At 47.6% G+C, this 17171-nt stretch overlaps 1 protein-coding gene across 3 annotated transcripts in view; it reads right to left on the bottom strand.

The window, feature by feature from the left end:
• The window catches only part of MOCOS (molybdenum cofactor sulfurase), a 42149-nt gene that overhangs the window by 5689 nt on the left and 19289 nt on the right, over window positions 1–17171 (bottom strand). For 2 of the 3 annotated variants that reach the window (XM_070420997.1, XM_070420999.1), the window contains exons 8-12: window positions 15505–16458; window positions 13045–13207; window positions 9742–9820; window positions 7273–7397; window positions 2082–2187 (exon numbers count right to left, since the gene is read on the bottom strand). In XM_070420997.1, coding sequence (XP_070277098.1) covers window positions 2082–2187; window positions 7273–7397; window positions 9742–9820; window positions 13045–13207; window positions 15505–16458 — 1427 coding nt within the window. The remainder of the gene's footprint in view (window positions 1–2081; window positions 2188–7272; window positions 7398–9741; window positions 9821–13044; window positions 13208–15504; window positions 16459–17171) is intronic. The other variant, XM_070420998.1, reaches the window with a different exon arrangement.

Genomic DNA, 17171 nt, shown 5'->3' with positions numbered 1-17171 from the left:
TTTTGGAAACCAGGTGAACAGAGGTTGAGTAAATGAACTGAGAAGACACCAGTTCTGCAAGGTGAGTCAGGGTACGGCATTGAAAGAGTGTCCAGCTTACTTACCAAGACATCACATTCTTGGAGAATATTAAAACGTCGTAAAGCAATGTGGTTGATATTTATTTCCTAACTTCCATTCTGTTTGCAATTTAACTGGCATATGCTATTTTTCTAATTCTTGTGTAAAGGTTTTGTTTACTGCCAGGAGGTCCTGTAAAATGGCTCTCTGCACCTCCCTGCACACACACACACACACACACACACACACACACACACACACCAGGGAGAAAGCACTACCTATGCTGCAAGTCTGGACACTGTTGACCTTTAGTGGGGTTGGCTAAGGGGTAGAGGGAGCTTTCTGAGGTACTAGAAATGTTCTCTACTTGACCTGGGGTGGTTATATGGAAGGTCCATCAGTGAAGTTCACTGAGCTGTGGACTTAGGATTTTGCACTTTGTTGTACTCAACAAAAGTATTTTTTAAATTAAGTTGGGAGAAATCCTTGTGTATGATGGGAGTTTTCCCTGGAGACAGGATTGAAAGGCTCTGGGGGAGGAAGGGGTCCACAGCTGTGTCCCAGTCCCCTTCCAACAGTGAGTGGAAGGAGGAATGTCGGGAGCAGGATGGCTAAGTCTAGCTTTGCCTCTAACCAAGCAACTCCCATGACCTGTGAGGACCACAGTTTTCTCATCCAAAATGAGAGGGTTAGCACTTGCCAATCCTAAAACCCTTTGATTATGGATTTGCCCTCCTGATTATAAACCTTCCTTCTGTGCTTTATAAAAGGGAAAATGTTATGTCCAAAAACTGTCCTGTCAACATGTACATGGCAGCGGCCAGCAAATCTGAAAATAGAGCAGAGATACACCAATCAGGGCCCCAGGGACCGTCCCAGGTATTAGCCCTGGGACTATTTCTCTTACCTTTGCTCACCTGTCCCACCCATCCCCGTGCACGAAACCAACTGATTGGAAACGTGGTTCCCTCCTGGTAGGAACCAGGGTTGCAGCAAGCCTGTCTCACCTCCTATCTTTCTATACCAAGAGACCCAGGAAACCGCAGACCTACTTCCTCCAGCGCTCTGGGTACCTGGAGAGGAGGGTCACTCAGTGCAGCTAAAACTCAGTGAACACCAAGTACCAGCCGTGTCACACTTCTGCTCCCATGAGGGTGAGGTAGGCCATGGCAAGGGAACAGCGTTGTATGATTTTGCCAATGACTATACTTCAAACAGCCTAGCTTTGTCACATTTATTACGCTGTACTTGTATATTTCTGCACACAGTGTGCACACAGATGCACAGGGGCATGTGGTACATGAGAGGCACAGGAGCCCCGGCTCAGGTGCTGACAGGCGTGTGCAAACCTCTCTCAGTCCTGGGGACTAGGAATGAGTAGTCCAGCTCTCTCATAACAGTGATTTCCCCCCTAATGGTCTGATGACCTTGGACAGCAATTTCTTCTAAACAACAAGGGGGGTTGAACCAACCAAGACCCCTTGTAGAGCTGTTGACCTCTCACTACTGCCAGAGCCCTTGGGAGAGAGAGCACTGGGCGGGAGTGGACAGGCAGGGGTGCCAGATCTGTCTGGTGGTACCAAAAGTCACATCTACAATCACAGCTGTAAACACTTTCTAACCACTCTTCTTTTCCCTCACGAGGACTGCGGAAAGAGAGCAAGGCTCTTCGGGGACAGAAGACAGTGGGAGGGTGGGCAATGAAATTAGAACAAGTTGGTAAAAATTCCATTATAGCAAATGTTAAGAAATGGAATGACTAAAAAATGAGAATTGGGGTTCTCTACTAAGCATCTTGAGGGCATCAAGAAGGACATCGGAAGACAAAAGAGAACCCTCAGAAAGATTAATGGGGACTTCCCTAAAGGGCCTCGTGATTTCTCTGGTCTCATGAAGAGTCTGGACTCCAGGACTCCAGGAACTCTCTCTCCAGGTAGGTGCCAGGCTACATGCAGAGTAAGTGGTTACACCTCTATGTTATTCCCAAGGTAAATAGCAAATAGTAAAAGGGTCTTTCTTACCTGGCGTTTAATTGCTGCTGAAGTTCCAAAACACTGGATCTGTTTATCAGAAGATACTGGGCCTCATTCACCAGAGAAAGAGTGGCTGGTGTTCCAGCAGACTGCCCTGGAGGGGATGGAGAAAATATTTAAAAGAAGTAACAACTCAAAAGTTCACAGGTAGACAACTGGGTAAAGAAGATGTGGTACATGTATATACAATGGAATATGATTCAGCCATAAAAAGGAAATCTTGCCATTTGTGATGCATGGGTGGACCTAGAGGGCATCATGTTAAGTGAAATAAGTCAGACTGAGAAAGTCAAATACTATATGATCTCACTTATATGTGGAATCTAAAGAACAAAAGCTAAAACCATCTCCCAGATACAAGAAAACAAATTGGTGGTTGCACGAGGCAAAGGGTGGAGGTAAGCAAAATTTGTGAGGGAGTAAGGGGAGTCAAAAGAGACAAACGTTCAGTTATAAAATAAATCCTGGGATGTAATGTATAGCATGGTGACTAGAGTTAATAATACGGTATTGCATATTTGAAGTTGCTAGAAGAGTAAATCTTTTAAGTTCTCATTATAAGAAAAAAACATTTTGTAACTGGTTGTGGTGATGGATGTTAACTAGGCTTCTTGTGGTGATAACTTCACAATATATGGAGATATTGAATCCATTATGTTGTACACCTGAAACTAATATGTTATATCAATTATACCTCAATAAAAAATGTGTAATGAAATTAAACTTTAATGTTTTAAAGTAAAATAAAAGAAGAGCTGCTTTTTTGGACTGCAAATGAATCATGCTCCATTGACCGTCATGTTTTAAAAATAGAGACTATCTCTACAAGTGAAAAAGTGGTGCCCTTGAAATAGTACAACCTGTCTTAAATCGTCTCAAACCTCTCAAAAAAAAAAATGAGTTCGTAAAATACTCCACTACTTGTCTGAAAAGTAATAATAATAAAATGCTGCAGTGAAACTGCCAGCACAGACTTGGAGGCGACATTCAGAGGAGGAGGGATGGGCAGCAGGTGGAGCAGGGCTGGCCCGGGACAGCAGGGCAGCAGGCCTCCATGAGTCCACGGGCCCAAGAAGCTCTCCTGAATTAGGGGAAAGCTGGTTTTTGCCCTTGGGAAAGTGTGAAATAATTGGCTTCAGAAATAAATAATACAAGTTTAAAGCTACTGAAAGGGAAAATAAAAGAGTGAAAGAAAGTATGAAATGTGCCCAGCACTGCTGGAGCCTGTGGCCCAGCTCCCACCTCCCGTGTGGGGCACGCCATCGCTGTCTTTATCCAAGATGTGGATGGAAAGGGTTGGCTGGGCCAAAGCCTAGTGAGGTCCCTGCAAACAGGGTCTGAGGACCCCGGATTACACGAGAAAGGATCCTTCTACAGAATCGCCTTCCAGACCCTCCACTCCCAAATGCCCTCTTTGCTACAAAGGCTGTCAGAGAAGGGGGGTGCACGCCAGCCCCTCCACAAAAGGCCTTTCTCCCCGTTCACAGAGGGAAGGCTCACCTCTCCTGGCCACCCTCCCCTGGGGGCTGACAGTCTCCAAGGCGGAAAACAAAAGCCCTTTCAAATCCCTGGGGTCTGTGCTGAGATAAGGAACTTCTCTAAAGCCTGGGTGAATGATCCGCCTGTAGGTCAGATGGGCTCCCATTCTTTGCTCTCCACAAAGCTGTCACACCTGATTAAGTTGTCAAGTGACATGACTAAAGTCATCTTAATGTGAGATCCCTGTGTCTCAGGAAAAGGTTTGAGTGACAGTGGGTCAACCAACCGCCTTTCATCCGCAGCTCTTTATTCACTCAGATAAGGCTTTTCAGAAGAGAAACAAGGCTGGGCACCAGCTATACTGGTCATAGGTGGCAGTTACTCATTAATATGGGAATTAATGGCGGGGAGCCCAGCCATCTCATTAAGAGATTTGTTTTTAACAGTGTTTTCACTGTCTTTTGAAATTTATAATATGTAGTTGTTGCTTTGATCAACTGTATACTAGTAAAAACTGTGATAAGTCAACCTATAAGAAATTTCCTAACACTTGGACTCTTATGATCACAGTAAACTCTACAAATGTTTATACATTCCAATTTATATAGGATCTTGGTTTTAGATAAATATGATAGGGTGATCAAGGAAAGATTTTCAAGCATAAAATATGTAACACTGAGATAAAACCCCATTTAAAAAGTAGAATGGAAATATAAGTTGAAGAAGAAAAAGGAAAGATATAAAATTTCTGAGCATTAGAAGACTGTGTGTGTGTGTGTGTGTGTGTGTGTAGTGAATATTCATGGAATCAAATCACTATGGTATTGAGATTCCACTCGATAATGTTTAAAAGGATGATCTATGAGTTTTCATTTAAATTACCACATTTATAATTTGCTAGAAATAGCCCAGACCTCTACACCGTGGCCCAGGCAGCTGACTCCTCAGCCCTGTGAGAGCCCAGCAGGGTGGGGGAACAGGAAGTCCAGAGGTGGGGCTGCTGCTTTCCCCCAGGCTGACTCCAAGGAGGGGAGTGCTCCGCCCAAGAAAGATGACATCTGTGGTGTGGGAGCGGGACTCAGCACAGGGATCCTGGCGGCTGTCCCTTCAGCTCTCTCCCCAGAGCCACAAACATCAGTCTCTCCTCACAGGACTGTAGTCTGCTCCGCACTCCCTCTGACAGAGCCCAGGGTGAGTGGCTGCGACCAAGATTTTGAGTGCTGGCTCTTTAAGAGGGCACCTGTGTCTCTACAAGACTCTGTCTTTCCTTAGAGGACAGAATCCCAGCTGCTTTTCACAGCCAGATGTCATGTGGTGCCTCTTCCTGGCGCTGGGGCTCTGGGCTAAGGAGCCCGACATGTGGTTGAGACCCCAGGCTTCTCAGGGGAACCTCTGCAGCTGAGACATCCCTCCAGAATCTCAGCCACCAGCCCTGGTGCTCATGGGCCAGCCCTTATGTCTCTGCCCTTCCTACCAGTCTCCTTGTGGCTGCTTCTGTAAATCCTTGGTTATAAGACTTCTGTTCAGCTAGTCTTCAGTTGGTTATCCAGGGTGATGGTTTTATAATTTAGTTGTAATTCCAGTTTGGTCCTGGGAGGAGGTGAGTGTACCTTCCACCTATTCTGCAGCCAGCTTGGGTTGTTCTTTTAACTTGTTTTTAACATTTAGATGACAATGTAAAAATGTAGGAGGAGGTAATGTAGCTTTAAAACAATCCTTCTAATGTGTACCAATGCAAATATGTTTGAAGACCTGAGACCTGGGCCATCAGAGATCTCACCTCCATAAGTGGCATCCTTGAAGTGGAAATAGTCACAAGCTGGCACTCCCTGGTCCTGTCCAGTGCAGGAGACAGAGTTCTCCCTGTGCCCACCTTTGCCTCAGCCAGGTCCCATGTTCCACTAGGACAGTCATAGCTATCTCCTGCCTATCCCCTTCCCTCCTCTCCCTCTCGGATGCCGCTCCCCGTACCTTGCCAGGAGTGTCCTTCTAATACACACAGCATCACGAAACCCCAGAGCTTCGAATTCTTCAGTGAGTTCCCCCAACCACAAGCTAGCGCTTCCTGACTCCTCAGCTGCACATTCATCCCTTCAGCCCAGCTCTGCCCCATTTATCCCTGAGCCACATCCAACCTTCCTAACCCCTTCTCTGAGCCCATGAAATACCACGCCCTGCCATGCTGCTCCCAGGTAACCTTCCTGCCTCTCTCTGCCTGGAAAATGCCTACTCTCCTGCTAAGATGCAGCTGCAAACTCACCTCTTCCCTGAAGCCCTCCATGACTCAGTGCAGGTGAGTCACAGACCTTTACTGTAGTGTCGCCGTCTGCTGGTGAATCGGTGCCTCTATACTGAAGGCCCACGACCATTGCTTAATCTCAGTCAGCCTCCTGAGGACCCGGCTAGGCCCCAGGAAGTGTTATGAATAACTGGAACGTATTAAATAAGATCATGTATAAGGGGAGCACAGGTCCTGACGAATCCCACTCCTGTGTGTCTCTACTCATAAAAATGCCCATTTCTCTCCCATTTAATCATGACTCTGAGCTAACCCAGGCCCAGGCACCACCAGCTCACCTCCTCAAAAAATGAGCGTAAGTCTATTCCCCTTCTCCATCACAGAGCAACTCAAATTCTTGAATAGCTCATGACATGAAAAACTGTCAGAACTTGTAAAGATCTAAGTAGATTACATCCTTTGGTTCTTCTCTCCATCATTCATTCTCAGGGATTTATAGGTTCACCTGTGCAGGTCCCAAGACCCCAGTCCTGGTCCCCATATGATCAAAATGCTATTTGGGTTTACAAGCCAGTCTCTCTGAGAGCTAATCACGAGGACAGGTCATCCCTGCACAAACCGGAAATGCAGCAATGACCCATGTCTTCCTTCATCTGGTATTTACTGAGCAACTACTATTTGCCAGGTGCTGTTCTAAGCATGGGGGATGCAACACTGAACAAAGCAGACAAAAGTCCCTGCCCTCACAGCGCTTATGGTCTAGTAGAGGAAAGGCCGGACATGCACAGCATAGCAGTCAAACGCATGGCCTAGAGGAGGTGAACAGTGCCACAGAGAAAAATAAAACAGCGAAGGGAGCTGGGGAAGTTCAGGTGAGGGCTTTGGAGAGAAGTCAGGCAAGGCTCCCCGAGAAGACAAACAGACGCCTGAAAATGGTCCGTTCCTCCTCTATGGTACTGTGAACTCGAAAAGTACTTTGCTCTCTGCTGTCTCACTTCACCCTAATAGCAGCTTTCGGCAGGAAAACTGTCAAACGTGTTCAAGACTAAGTAGCTGAGGTCAACAGAAGCTGAGGCACCAAGGATTTGCCAAGGCCTCCCGCCATTTGGAGACGGAGCCAAGACTAGAAACCCAGGTCTCCTTAGGACCTCGCAAGCTACCGATGTGTTCATCTAACAAAACGGAAGTGTGCTTCTCAATACGCGTGGCTGAGGCAGAGGGCTGAGCAGGGGCGAAGCGGTGGTCTGGGAGCCCACCCCGGCCTCTCAGGGTTCTCAGGAGGCCACACCTGGGTCCTGCTGACCTGGGGCTCGGGGACCTTTCTGCCGAAGGCAGCTGGGCCGCCCCACTTTCTGTATGTGAGCAAGCTGCCCTGTGACTCCGAGTCACGGGCTGACCTGGACGCATGCAAAGGCAAGCCCCAGTTCCTGTGCCCTGAGAACAATCCCAAATGCCATATACCTTTGCCATGGCTCTTCTTCGAGTTTCTCTGAAAGTCCGAGCTTTGTTTGATCAAATGACACGGACGGCCCAGAAACCTTGACAACCAGCTTGAAATTTTTTCTCCACAATCATGAGTATTTACCCTGACCAAAAAAAAAAAAAAGAATGGTGAATGTTATATTGTATTATTTAATAACAACCTAAATGGCAAAGAGTAATATAATATTTTATAATAATCATTGAGCCCCAGCCAGAAGGAAGCCTAGCATGGCAGGCGTGCTTAGGAAGCTGCAGGGAGATTCCCAAGGCACAGCAAGACCTGAGACCCGGGCTTGTGCGAAGCTTTAAGATCAGATAAAAGGGTTTAGAAGTTCCTCTTGAAACACCGTCTTTAAATTATAGCCACTGAGAAAACAACCTTGGAATCTGGGACTTTCCAGAGCATTATCTTGTTCTAAGAAGCCCTCGCACCCAGAGATGGGCCTTTTACTATGGGCCTGACTCTGGTCTTTCCTCTCGCAGCCAGACCTCATGGGCTGACATGTTTGGTTTGTGAAGGAACACCACTGTGCCTATAAATCACCAATGTAAGTACATTTATTGATGTGTTGTTGTTTTTCAAACTCCGCAACCTTCTAGAATTTTTAAATAGAATTCCGAATTAAAAATTTTTTTAATCTGTACATCACCAGAATTAATAAGGAAAAATTGCTAATATCTTACCCTGGGATTATAAGACCGCTATTATTGAAAACCTATCTTATCCTTAATTTTTACTCAGAAAAATAGTTGCCTTTCTTTTCTAGAAAGGGAAGAGGAAGAAACCTCACTTTGTAGCACATTCGCACTAATTCTGTTTTCATTCTATTAAGTCCTCACAGTTCCTAGCTTAGCCTCTTCTACCTGAAAGCTTTATTCACCAGAAAAATGGCCTCCCTCTCAGATGTAGCTAAATGACAGGTACAACCAGGGATGAGCCAGGGAAGCAACTGCAGTGGTAACAGGCAAAAATGCTCACCCGAGACTCGGAGCCCTCACGTGTCTGTTACCGTGAACATTTGCTGGCACAAGCGCAGTGGAAGGATGCCCACTGTGCTCGCTCTCGGCTCCAGGATGGCCCAGCGCCCCTCACGCTGAGTCATGCCCAGCAGGATCCTCACACTACACCTGCATACCTTTCCTGAGGTGCAGCCCTTCATCACCCAGTGAGACCCAGGGGCCCTAAAAATGTGAACCCAATTTAGATAGAGCTTTATTATTTCACATATCATTTCATGATTTACACGGTGAGGCAGTGCAGAAGTGAATGCAGTCAATGCCATACTGTGCAGTATCGCCATCGACTGAGCACAAACACCCACTAATGAGCTGATTGTGTCAACTAATAGGCAATTGGCAGTTTAAAAGCCTTCTATATATAAATCCTAGTGCACTGTTACCGTTAACTGTTTTAGTATTGGGGAGTAAATTGGTTGGGGTATCAGATGGGCTGGGTAGGTTTCCACAATCAGAAAATTTGGTCCTGCACATGCTTTGGGGCCCAGATTAGATAGTCAATATACTCAATAAATAGGTTTATAAACATACACAATCAAAAATAAAATAGAAATGCTATTATTGCATTCCATCTCATTATCCACATTTCCTAGAATTTAGCCGATGATTTATCCTCAGTAACTCAGATTAGGCAATAATCCACAACTATATGAAATATAATTTATGGATTATCACCTGAAAACTATACACCCTGAGGGATGTGACATCCCCTTACCCTCAGGCTCCACATCCAATCCATCCACTGGTTCAGGTGGGTCTACCTCCAGGATATATATCCGACACCCACCTGGTTTCCCCCTGACCCTTCCTCTTGTCTCAGCTGGCCTTCTCACTCGCACCCTCACCAGCTTCCAACTATTCTATACCCATAAGCCAGTCTTTTCAAAAGAGGAATCAGGTCCCTACCCTCACCTCTCTACAGCAGCCACCCCACCCCAGCCCCTCCGTGCCTCCCCTGAACGGTTCCTCGGTTCCTCACTCACCATGCCTCCCCACAGCCTGTTCCAGGCTCTGCAGGAAGCAACACAAACTGAGCCCAGCTCTCCACAGTGGGCATTTTAGCAGGAGGGACTAGAGATAAAGGTTGGGTAACAGTCAATGCTGAGGAGAAGAATGCAGCTGGGCAGCAGCGAGGGAGGCTGGTTCTGTGGGAGGCCGGTGCCCCTCTGAGAAAGGGGCTTTTCCACAGAGACAGGTGGCAGTGAGACTGATGGAGGTGAGGGAGCGAGCCCCCTGGAGGTATAAAGAGGGGAAGAGCATTCCAAGCAGAGGAAACAGGAGTGCAAAGCCCTGAGAGGGAACCAGGGTGGTGAGTGGAGTGCGCCATGGGGAGCAGCAGTGGCAGTGGGTGGGATGGAGGACTCAGCACAGGACTCGTCCCCTCCTGCCACCTGCAGGTGGACCTGAGATTTTCCCCTGCTGCAGTCTCACCTGTCTGCACAGACCTTGCTTTGGCAAATCTGGACCCATTCACCGTTTTCCTCAAGAGGCACCTCTATAGGCTCCATTCCTGATGAGCAAAGGTTAGAGACAAATGTGTTACCAAGCAAAAAGAACAACTATGTTAGTTGAAGTCCATTATTATGAAATTTACAAGAATCTTAATAACCCTGGAAACTGGTTGAATCAAATAAGTGTCTGGGTCTTGGAAATCTTCTAACAGATTCTCTTCAGCATGATCAGTGCCCAACAGCTGTGCATTGAGCGTATTTAGCAGGGGATCCTGCAGTGGGCAGCCACATTCAGAGTCCCAGGAACACTGTAAATTCCTTTGAAAGTTTTCTCTACCTCTGGATGACTTCACATCCCAAGGTCATTGTTCTCTAAGCTACCTAAAATTCTTTAGAAATAGACAGGCAGGCGTGAAGGCTCATTCTACAAAGATATTAGCATAGAGTGTCAACTCTCAGTAGGCCCTAGGAGTCAGCATCAAATTAGATTCCTGCACCAATCATCATTATTTCAAAGAGTCTGTTATGTCAATGGGGTTGAGAAGCTATTTTTTAATTGTTATAGATACATCATACATATAAAGGAGTATATAACACCTGTATGTAACAGGTTAAAGAATAATATTAATTAACACTGATGAATACACTACTCAGAGAGTAGAAAGTGAAATATTCCACTCAAATCTTTCTGTGTATTATTATCCTGGATACCTGAACTTACAATAAAAGAAGGTAATATATCAATCTCACTAATAAAAATAGGTATAAAAATACTAAAAAAAAAATCGGCAATCCAAATGTATCAACAAATCATTGTCAAGTAGTTTTTCTCTCCCCCAAGAATGCAAGAATACTTCAGTACTAGACAGTCTGCTAATGCAAGACATCACACTCCTAGAATATAGGAGAAAAATATAACCAACAGATGCAGAAAAAGCATTCAATAAGAAATGACTATTAGTCATGACAAAACTTTTGGCTAAATAAGAAAAGAACTACTTAACCCGGTAAATCAAATCAGTAAGCATCATTTTTATTTTTGAGACCTTAGAACTATTCTATTCAAATCAGTAATAAAGAAGGATATCTTCCATCACTGTTACAACATTATACAAGAAGGCCTAGCCAAGAAGTAAGATTTTTTTAAAAAAGAAAAAAAAGCCTACCGGCAGTGGCTCAGTGGTTGAGCATTGATCTATGAACCAGGAGGTCATGGTTCAATTCCCGGTCAGGGCACATGCCCACGTTGTGGGCTCTATCCCCAGTGTGGGGAGTGCAGGACCCAGCCAATCAATGATTCTCTCTCATCATTGATATTTCTCTCTCTTTCTCTCTCTCTCCTCTCTCTCTCTCTCTCTCTCTCTCTCTCTCTTTCTCTCTATCTCTCTCTTCCCCTCTCTGAAATCAATAAAAATATATTTTTTTTAAAAAGGGAAATAATAATTAGAAAGGAAGGCATGAAACTATCATTTTAGAAGACAATATGCCAATTTACATAGAACATGGCAAAATCTTCAGATCAACTAAGAAAACTAACAGGAATTCAGAAAAAAAATCTGGGTAAAATATTGATATACAAAAATCAATAGTTTTTCTATATGGCATTCATAACCAATTTAATAGAAAAAATAATATTCAAAATACTCAAACTATTATATATCCAAAAATGTGCAGAAATTTTCTGGAAAATATTATTAAATTTTTGAAGTAAAGAAGTCTTAAATGAAGAGAAATACTATCTATAATAATAAACGCATAATATGCTAATTAGACCGGACAGCCAAACAACCTTCCGGATGTCCTTTTGGGTGACCTTCCAGGTGAAGCCACGGGGGGGGGGGGGGGGGGGGGGCGGGGAGGCGCCCAAGGCAGAGGTGGTTAGGGGCAATCAGGCAGGCAGGTGAGCAGTTAGGGGTGATCAGGCAGGCAGGCAGAGTGGTTAGGGGCGATCAGGCAGGCAGGCAGGCGAGCGGTTAGGAGTCAGTGGTCCTGGCTTGCAAGAGGGATGTCCGACTGACGGTTTAGGCCCGATCCCGCAGGTGGTTGAAGTCAAACCTACTTTTGTCTCTACCCTCCTCCACCCTGCCCCCGTATGCACTGCATGTTTTCATTCTCTCTGCTGGCTTTTATTATAGACTAGTAGCATACATAAAATTACAGACCAGCTCTGTCCAGTGGAACTTTCTGTGATGTTAGAATATTCATTCTCTGCAGGATCAGGCCTAAACCATCAGTTGGACATCCCCTGAGGGGTCCGGGATTGCAAGAGGGTGCAGGCCGGGCTGAGGGACAGCCCCCTGCCCCATCTTGTGCATGAATTTTGTGCACCGGGCCTCTAGTTTATATATAAAAGACAATATTATATTACATAAATTCTCCTGAACTGAATATATGGCAGTACAATCAAAATATAATTACAAATATATAATTGCAAAATACATGTGCTGTTCAACACTGTAACCACTAGCCACATGCAGCAATTTAAATTAATCAAAATTAAATAAAATTTATAATTCAGTTCTCTTGTACGGCTGGCCCCATTTCAAGTGTTCAGTAGCCACATGTGACTGGTGGCTACCAAAAGGACAATATAGAGAATGAATATTCCACCATCACAGAAAGTTCCACTGGACAGAGCTGGTCTGTAATTTTATGTATGCGACTAGTCTATAATAAAAGCCAGCAGAGAGAATGAAAGCATGCAGTGCATACGGGGGCGGGGTGGAGGAGGGTAGAGACAAAAGTAGGTTTGACTTCAACCACCTCAGGAGGCAGTGGGGCTGACCCACGCAGGTCACTGAAATTCGGGTTTCTTTACTGATTTCCAAAGACTGCAAGGACGTGTAAAGAATGAAGGCCGGCAATTGAGCATTTATGAGATTGTACCTAAGTGCGCGGTGCCACTGTGACATTCCTTTGAGTTAATAAAGCTGTTGTAATAATCATATCTTGCCTGTCTTTTTCCATACAAACAATTATAAGCCTACTTTTACCCACCCTGTATTATGATGACTGAAGGGTATGAAAGGAATGTAAGTGAAAAGCACATCATGTAATTCCAGAAGTTATGCCTCTTTAGTTTCTGATTGGACCCTCAGGTCTTTACCTTTCCCCAGAAAATTCTCACAACACGAGAGGAACAAGCTTTCTGTTGTCTCTTCTAGGCATCATTTCATTTTTGGATCATTTCAATATTTGGTGGAGGAAAAGCCTTATCTTCCTTTCACGGGAGTCTATAGGCCACTCTGACAGCTGCATGGTGAAAAGGAACCCATTTTCCCACCTTTGGCTCTAATGACCATGATCCTCTGCTGCAGGTCAATGCAGGGCTGGACCAGGCACAGCCGCGGCTCCTGCTTCTGACTCAGGCAAATGCCGTTGTGGTTCACAACCATCCAGCTCCGGTCGTACAGCAGCCCTTGGTGTCCCACAGGCCACTGCGTCACCTAAACAAAAAGGGAAGCACATTGTCGGTCAGGGCTCCTCAGCAATGACCTTCACATTATTGCGCAGTGGCTGCGCCCATGCAGCTGGACTTCAGGGATTCAGCACATACTCCTGAAGGAAGAATGGGGAGGAAGAAAGTCAAACCAGAGGACAACGCAAAGGACCCAGACACCTTCCACTCACCCTACACACCCGCCCTTCTCCATCTCAACCCGTTTCTTCAGTAGGTGAGGCATGTGCGCGGTACCGCACCCAAATCCCTCCTCACCGCCCCCGACTCTTTCTCTCCGTTCCTCCAATGGACCAGGCTCTTTCTCACCTCAGGGTCTCCTCACATGCTGTTCCCTCTGCCTGAAATGCTCTTCCCCCTCTCTCTGTATGCCTGACTCCCAGGTCTCAGGTTAAATGTCCCCTCTTCAGGAAGCCTTTCCTGCCACCTCCAAATATAATCTAAGTACCCCACTACAGTGAACTAAATGTCTGTGTCCCCCCCAGAATTCATGTTAAGAGTCTAACTCCCAATGTGAAGTTGTTGGGACGAGGAGCCTTTGAGAGGTGGCTCAGTCACAAGGGTGGAGCTCTCATGAATGGGATTAGTGCCCTTTTCAAAGAGGCCCAGAGAGTTCCCTCACCCCCATGTTAGGACACAGCAGGAAGGCAGCTGTCTGTGAACCAGGAAGTGGGTGCTCACTGGGCACTAAATCTGCCTGTGCCTTCACGTTGGTTGTCCAGCCTCCAGACTGTGAGGAATAATGTCTGTTGTTCATTACCCACCCAGTTGACATTCAGGCTATAGCCACCTGAATGGACTAAGTCACCCACCCACCAGGATTCTCTCTGGCATCCCCACCTTCGCCGTCTTGGCCTTCGTCAGCAGTGTCATTCCATTCACTTGGTGGTGTTTGGTCTCTGTCTATGTCCCTTCTGAGACAGTGCCCCTCCCCCACCACCACCAGGGAAGGAACCATTTCCATTTTGCTCATCACTGTCCACCAGGCTCTGGCCCACAGCCTGGCAGGTAGCAGGTGTTCAGTGTGTCGTTTTTGAAGGAGCAGAGGGATGGAAGACCTTGAGCAATGTACGAAACCCTACTGAGTCTCAGTGTCCTCATCTGTAAAATGGAATAGTAATTGCTGCCCGTGCTGCTGTGCGATGTAGCTGTCCCACGGAAGAGGACCCATCTCTGAAGACAGTCCTGTACGCAAGGGCACCTGGAGTCCCCATCTGCCTCCGTTTTGAAGTGGAGGTGAACTTGCTTGTTTATGCTCAGCCTGGAGGTCAGGCTTTTGTGGGACACCCCGAAAAGCAGGTGACAAACAGCCCTGACCCCCGACTGTCTGACCAAGAGCCAGAGAGCCTGTCACCCAAGAGACTTGGGATTCTGGGACCTGGACCTGGGACTTGGACACACATAGATGACAAAGGCAGCCTCACTTTGGCCACAGCTGGGGGAAGGGCCGGGGCAGGGGGGGATGCCAAGGCAGGCACTCCCGTTTCCCAGCTCGGGTGACCCCAGGCCAGCTGCTTTTAAGACAGAGCACAGTTCACGTCCACGGGAGGGCTGAAGGGAACAAGTTGCATAAGGAGTCACAGACCTGGGTTCAAATCCCTGCTCTGCCCTGTCAGACCTGGGTAAAGCGCTTCACCTCAGTGGCCTTCGGGCTCCATCTCTACAAAATGGGGATGGTATTACCATGCCCTCATATTATTGTTTTAAGAATCAAATGAAACAAGGCACATAAAATGCCACATTAGGGAGGCAGCCCATGCATTCGCTGAAAGTGGTGTCCATAATTATTAACAGTAAGCAGGTGGGCCCTGGCCGGTTTGGCTCAGTGGATAGAGCATCCGCCTGCAGACTGAAGGGTCCCAGTTCGATTCTGGTCAAGGGCACATGCCCGGGTTGTGGGCTCGATCCCCAGTAGGGAGCGTGCAGGAAGCACCTGATCGATGATTCTCTCTCATCATTAATGTTTCTCTCTCTCTCCCTCTCCTTTCCTCCCTGAAACCAATAAAGAAATATATTATAAAAGTTAAAAAAAATAAAACCAGTAAGCAGGCGTTCACCACTCAGGGTCCCCTCAAGGGTCCCCGCAGGCAGAGCCCTGTTCAGAGGTCAGCCCAGACCAAGAAAGGCCAACAGAATGGCTCTTCAGACGTCACAACACTCTGACCTGGAGTGGGATTTTCTGCATTTTTTTTTCACATTCTGTACTTTTTTCTTCACTTTGCCCAAAAAACCCCCACATTATAAACAGAAAAACAAACACTTCCAGTTCTGCCATTAAACCCTTACCTCAAACGCAGCACAGGATTTGATGGGGTAGAGGAAAAGGTTGGTGATGACATGTGGCCCAAGGCCCCCACCTGGGGCTGCTGCCGCTTTCTCTGGAGGGACCTGCAGGGGCCCGGTGGCCTCCGGCAGAGGCGGGCACAAACACACAGCACCCCCAGCAGGGGGCCAGTCATTCCCGGCCCTGGAGGCTGTGGGGGTGTCTTCCCGAGGAGAGGGACTAGGTCTGTGCCCAGTGGCAGGCACAGTGGCGGGCACAGTGGTGGGCACGGTGGTGTGTACAGTGGTGTGCACAGTGGCGGGCACGGTGGTGGACAGAGTGGCAGGCATGGTAGTGGGCACAGTGGCGGGCACAGTGATGGGCACTGTGGTGGGCACAGTGGTGGGCACGGTGGTGGGCACAGTGGTGGGCATGGTGGCGGGCACAGTGGTGAGCACAGTGGTGGGCCCGGTGGCGGGCACAGTGGTGAGCACAGTGGTGGGCCCGGTGGCGGGCACAGTGGTGAGCACAGTGGTGGGCCCGGTGGCGGGCACAGTGGTGAGCACAGTGGTGGGCCCGGTGGCGGGCACAGTGGTGAGCACAGTGGTGGGCCCGGTGGCGGGCACAGTGGTGAGCACAGTGGTGGGCCCGGTGGCGGGCACAGTGGTGGGCACGGTGGCGGGCACGGTGGTGGACAGAGTGGCGGGCATGGTGGTGGGCACGGTGGCGGGCACGGTGGTGGGCACAGTGGCAGGCATGGTGCTCTGAGCCTCGCTCTCTGCTGGTGCGGTGCCAGCCTCCCCAGGGACGGCCTGAGGAACAGGCTGGCTACGTTGCGGGCGCAGTCGGGTGGCTATGATGAACTTGAGAAAGGCTTGGGCATCCTCAAGAGTAGACATGTATCCAAATGAAATCCTCACAGACCCTGTCGGCTGCCCATCTACGAGGTCCACGTCATCTCCACAGACATGACCAGCCTGGAAGAGAAGGGAACGAAGTCAGCCGCTCCTCACAGATAGATTTCGTTCATCTTGTAAAATAAAATGGACCCAGAAAATGGAATCGCACCTCTAACCTAGGCTGCGTGCCTGCGACATCGTCCGTCCGGCAAGCAGGGCTCCCTGTCTAGATTGCCCTTTGCTCAAGTGCAAATTGGGGTCAACACTGATCTCAAGGGGCCATTAAAAGCTTAAAGCAGAGGTTCTCAACCTTCTGGCCCTTTAAATACAGTTCCTCATGTTGTGACCCAACCATAAAATTATTTTCGTTGCTACTTCATAACTGTAATGTTGCTACTGTTATGAATCGTAATGTAAATATCTGATATGCAGGATGGTCTTAGGCAACCCCTGTGAAAGGGTCATTCGACCGCCAAAGGGGTCGTGATCCACAGGTTGAGAACCGCTGGCTTAAAGAAAACACTTCGAGGAAAGCATCTACCCGAGCTTCGAGCTGCACACAGAGCCAACTGGCAGAGAGGGGTATGGAAAGATGACCAAAGCTCCCGCAGCACCCAGGCCTCACCTTCAGGGTCCACCCAGGGCTGAGGTGGGAGGACACCCACTGGCCACACCCTCAGCCTCTCAGAACCAGGGAGGCCTGCATCCCTGGCAGCTGCCCTTTGAACTGCTGCCCTATGAACCACCCTCCTGAGGCCACTACGAGAGCCAAAGCCGAAGGAAGCTCGAGG

The sequence above is a fragment of the Myotis yumanensis genome, unplaced genomic scaffold (genome assembly GCF_028538775.1).
Source record: "Myotis yumanensis isolate MYYU_CA2020_CCGP unplaced genomic scaffold, mMyoYum1.0.hap1 SCAF_7, whole genome shotgun sequence".
NCBI lineage: Eukaryota > Metazoa > Chordata > Mammalia > Chiroptera > Vespertilionidae > Myotis > Myotis yumanensis.
Note: the sequence above shows the minus strand (reverse complement) of the source record. Positions and strands in the feature narration are given on the sequence as shown.